We start from the raw sequence: 4,695 nt of genomic DNA, 5'->3' as shown, positions 1-4,695 counted from the left end.
CCACGCCGTCCTCCTCGCCCGCCACCACACCCTCTTAAAACCTTCCAAAATCCTGGTCTGCTCGCGAACGTAAAGACCAATTACTCGACGTCTCCAGCCTACCATGTACGTCCATCTGTCGGTCCTCCCTCAACGTCATCCAGAGCCGCACTCTACTGCTCTCGGACCTGGTCTTGGACGCCACTAAAGACCCAAGTCGAACCCCTGGCATTAGGAGGACCTACAACATTTCGCACATAGACGTCGTCGCCCAACATCGTCGCATACAAACGTCACTTCCTGTCGTCAACAATAGATCCCAGTGTGGGTCTAAGGAACGCAGACTCAAGCCCCTTTTGTTGTCTCCACGGCTACAACTAACAATCCACAGTCTCACCCTGTAGAAAAGGGCTTCCTTTTCGTCAAGTCAGAACAGTTCAAACTCGAACTCCACCACTCGTCTGTAGGTGACTCTCTACAGACGATCCGTTTCGCTCTACGCACGCTGCTGGACCGCGGTGGGACCCAGAGACTCGCCCATTTCCTGTCTTAATCAACCCACAACAGTCGCATCGGTGGTCACCGACTTTTTGTGTACGCCGATTTACGTGGCGGTTTGCCGTTGTAGAACACGTGTACCTTCTCCGTCCCCTGGTTTATGTCTGGACTCCCCTGGGGACATGCTGGTTTAACTGTTCTAGCCGAGTCTAGGAGAGGTTCAGTGGGACTCCACGCCAGAACTCGCATACTCTGCCCTCCTTTTCACGCTCGGACTTTGAGGTTCAAGAACCTCTCACGGTTCCTCCTAACTACCAAGTGGAAGCTTACCGGTCGTCTGTGACAGGTCTCCTACTACTGTCTCCTACTCCCTTCCGACGAAATCGCCGCGTCAACGAGTCTCTGCGTTCCTCTCGTCATAAACAACTCACATGACGGACTTGCCTACCACGTGCCTAGGTCTTCTAACTAGACTACTCTATTGTCCGCGTCAACAAATTTTTCTTGTCTCACAAGTTTGACAGAACTGTCGCTGCTTGCCCTCGTGGTCGCTGGATCTTGGACATCAAATTGATATTGTCTGCCCAAGTCCACTCAAGAGAGATTCCCAAATGAGAACGGAAACTCGACAACCAAATTCTATACTGTCTCCATTATCCTTCACACTACTTACTCACCTTTGCCATCTTACAGTCCTCGGACTTGAGTTCAAAGGAGGCCTCTCACACTGTCCTGCCTGTTAGAGGACTACAAGTCTGTGGCGAGCTGACGCATCCTGCCCAGGTCTCAGTTGCTCCTTCATGTGGTTGTGGGTGAGGTGAGCTGTTTTCTACTACTGTCTCCTCTTCCTCCATCTGACACACTCACACTTCCGGCCAGACTACGTTGGTCGCCACTCATTTCTACTCAGTCTGGTCTTCAGCTGATAGTAGTTGGAAAAATAGTTCACCAATGGATTCAGCGAACTGTCTTCCCGCCATCCCCGAACCGCCTAGGTTCTCCTACCTCCATACGGAGAAATTACTAGTGTGTCGCGTGGGTCACTGTACACAAGACTACAACAAATTTCTAGGTCGCTGGTCGCAGATCAAGATCCTCGTCACCGTCGATAATCATGTCGGGGGCCCCTCGTGACTTCTCTTCCGGGAAACAGACTACGGAACGTGTTCCTGGCCGTCTGTCTCCACTGTGTACCTTGAGAGGTTCAGCGTCAGTCGTAAGGTAGAAATCCACTCCAGCTACCAATCGAGTTGGCTCGCTGGGACTTCTTGGACAGCCAGGTCTGGAGACTGACTCGGCTCTTACAGCGTGATGGTACTCACACTTTAAAATACGATATATCCTACTTAAATTTCGACAATCATAAGTGATTGCGGTTGGCTATATGCATAGGGAACAAGTACAGAATACTTATTATTTTGTGGGTTTATTCTGTATAGTCCCTTCGCTATGTGCATGACTTCCTCCTAAACTCTCTCCTCTGATCGTCGTTGCTCATGTGTCTCGGTCTTTGTCTGACCGATCTCTGCTTTTCCGTCTTCCTGATTGTGGGTGCTCTCTAGTTCCTTGGTAGTGTAACCTTCGTGCTCCTTCTCCTTCTTTTCCTTTCCAGTGTCATCATCATTTTTTTTTTTTTGTTGTGGTCGGTGGGGTGGGTGTGCGGGGGGGGTTTGGTTTTCCAGTAACTGCTAGAATCCACTTCAAGACACTGGTACTTGCGTACCATGCTGCGAATGGATCTGGCCCTTCCTACATCCAGGACATGGTTAAACCGTACACCCCAGCACGTGCACTCCGCTCTGCATCGGCCAAACAGATCGCTGCACCCGCACTGCGAGGGGGACCCAAGTTCCCATCAGCAAAAACTCGTGGGTTTGCTGTCCTGGCTCCAAAATGGTGGAATGAGCTCCCCATTGAAATCAGGACAGCAGATAGCTTGCACATCTTCCGGCACAGACTGAAAACTCATCTCTTTCGACTCCACTTCGAGCGATAGAATTACTAACAAAGCACTTATATACTAATAAAGGGCTGGCTTATCTAAAGCCAGTTGAGTAGCACTTGAAATGTTTGGCTCTATGAAACCTGATGTACTTATATGATTCTGTTTTCTTCAAGTTTGTATCTTCCTGGTCGAATGCACTTATTGTAAGTCACTTTGGATAAAAGCGTCAGCTAAATGCAATGTAATGTAATGGCTTCATCCCTCCCAAATCTAATTCTTAAAAAAAAAAAAGGACAGTTGCTTTTGGAAAAGTAGTGTGGCACTAAAAGGAAGCCAAAGTACTGTAAAATATAATCTATTGTTTGGAGAGAAGTGTCTAACTAGAATGTGACATTGAAAAACCCTTCATCCACAGTCTAAACATGAGATTAAAAAGCTGACTAGATAGTTTCCTTACGGGCGCAGAAGGTGGGCCCGAATCGGCTGCATGCTGAGGGAAAGAAGCAAAAACAGAACCAGTCAGGCAAGTGCTTTGATCAGCATGTGTGCGGCATTAGTGTCATGACCTTTGCTTGATAAACATTTAAAGTACTTTGACAGTAAAACATTATTATAAGTGTGTATTCACGTACCTGTCAGGGTGAAAACTAAGAGCGCACAGAAGCTGTAAGTGAAGGTCATTGTGGTAAAGCTTCTCCTCTAAAATATATAAAAGCTAAAAGACTTAAAAGGTTTTTTTTTAAACATCAAAGAAGAGCCATTTTGGGAGGTTTGTTCAGTTAGACTTCACCTGTGAAGGGAAAGGAAAGACAATGATTGAGAGGTGTGCTAGATTTGGTTGTCAGCCATAAAACAGTTAACCCTTTAGAGCTCATAATGTAATCTCTCTTTTCCTCATAGCAACAAACAATCCAACATTTAATTGAATAGCTATGAAAAGGGCTGAAATACTCATGATAATACATTTAGGATGTGATTCAGTTTTACCAAGACAAATACTTATCAAACATGATTAATTGCATTTACACTAAATTATTTGGGTTCTGAACCCATTTTTAGACAAAACAAGCAATTGAAAAGAACATTTAAACTGTGGAAACATGTCAAAATGATTGTCGACATTTAAAGATAACAGATTACAAAACACATTAAATAACTTTCATTAATAAAACATCAGTGAGAGAATTATACAATTTTAAATGAACCACTTCAGTGTTTCCTAGTTAAACACATACACACACACTGCTAATTCATTTTATTAACTTCCCCTTTTGTGGGACTTCCTCGTTTGGCATATTTATCAGATTAATAAGCGTAAAGTGGATTTTCGAAACAGAGGTATACACTCCAGGGCACACAAATCATCATGATCATACAGTATTGTGTAAAATCAACCCATTACTATTACATATCCGTGCAGGAAAACAATACATGGATATGGTTAATGGGGCCTCTGAAAGTTATTTTTATCCTGAACACTGTTTTTACTTTCTCTCTCTCTCTCACACACACACACACACACTTCCTTCACATAATCCTCCCAACAATAACGCCTAGCATTTCCGAGACGAAATCCTCGCAACACAAATAGTTTCCAAGTAACGTTATTTCCATGATTCAGAGTAAAGTGAAACTATTAGGGACACGTGATGGGCTTGATTATTAACTACGTCAGTTCCCTGACTGGTTAAGATAATGTCCTAAAATACGATTAAGACATAGTTTAGCTTTCAAGGAGAAGGAGGCGTCCTCAGTCACAAGAGATTTAAAAGCTAGCTTCCTGCCGAGCTAACTGCTAAAGCTAAAATCCTCACTTTCTGTCTTCGTTTAAAGGCCTTTTCTAGGCGTCGACACCACAAGAAAATGTTTCCTAGTCCGACACAAAGAGTTTAAACACCCAAGGAATTCACAACATGTAGGTCAGAAGCAGCAAAAACCCGATAAAATGCTAAAAGAAAAGAAGAAGAAGAGGAACCGTGTACGTTACCATGTCAGTCGGCCTTCTTGTTGACAAGTTCTGAGCTACTTCCGTATGTTTTAGCTCGTGACGGGATGGGCGTGGCCTAACTGTTTTTATTTACATTCATAACAAATTACGTTTTTCTTCACATCAATGGTTTTACACTGAACGTAAGCGTAATTTCAAATACTGTACAGTTATATTTTGTAACATTCATACAGGGTGGATAATGTCTAAAAGGAGATTAAATGTGACTTTCTCAACACAAGGTGTCAGTGCCGGTTTGTACAAATATACAACATCAGAATTAAGT

At 44.0% G+C, this 4,695-nt stretch overlaps 1 protein-coding gene across 1 annotated transcript in view; it reads right to left on the bottom strand.

Moving 5' to 3' along the window:
* Positions 1-4,444, bottom strand: part of lrp10 (low density lipoprotein receptor-related protein 10) — a 13,940-nt gene extending 9,496 nt beyond the window's left edge. Inside the window, exons 1-3 of the mRNA XM_010775648.1 lie at positions 4,410-4,444; positions 3,055-3,212; positions 2,880-2,912 (exon numbers count right to left, since the gene is read on the bottom strand). Of these exons, the coding sequence (XP_010773950.1) occupies positions 2,880-2,912; positions 3,055-3,103 (82 nt within the window). The 5' untranslated portion in view covers positions 3,104-3,212; positions 4,410-4,444. The remainder of the gene's footprint in view (positions 1-2,879; positions 2,913-3,054; positions 3,213-4,409) is intronic.
* Positions 4,445-4,695: the final 251 nt, after the last annotated feature.

Source organism: Notothenia coriiceps, unplaced genomic scaffold, assembly GCF_000735185.1.
Source record: "Notothenia coriiceps isolate Sejong01 unplaced genomic scaffold, NC01 NC01_scaffold00000339, whole genome shotgun sequence".
In the NCBI taxonomy this organism is placed as follows: Eukaryota; Metazoa; Chordata; class Actinopteri; order Perciformes; family Nototheniidae; genus Notothenia; species Notothenia coriiceps.
The sequence above is the reverse complement of the archived record's forward strand: the minus strand, read 5'-3'. Positions and strand labels throughout refer to the sequence as shown.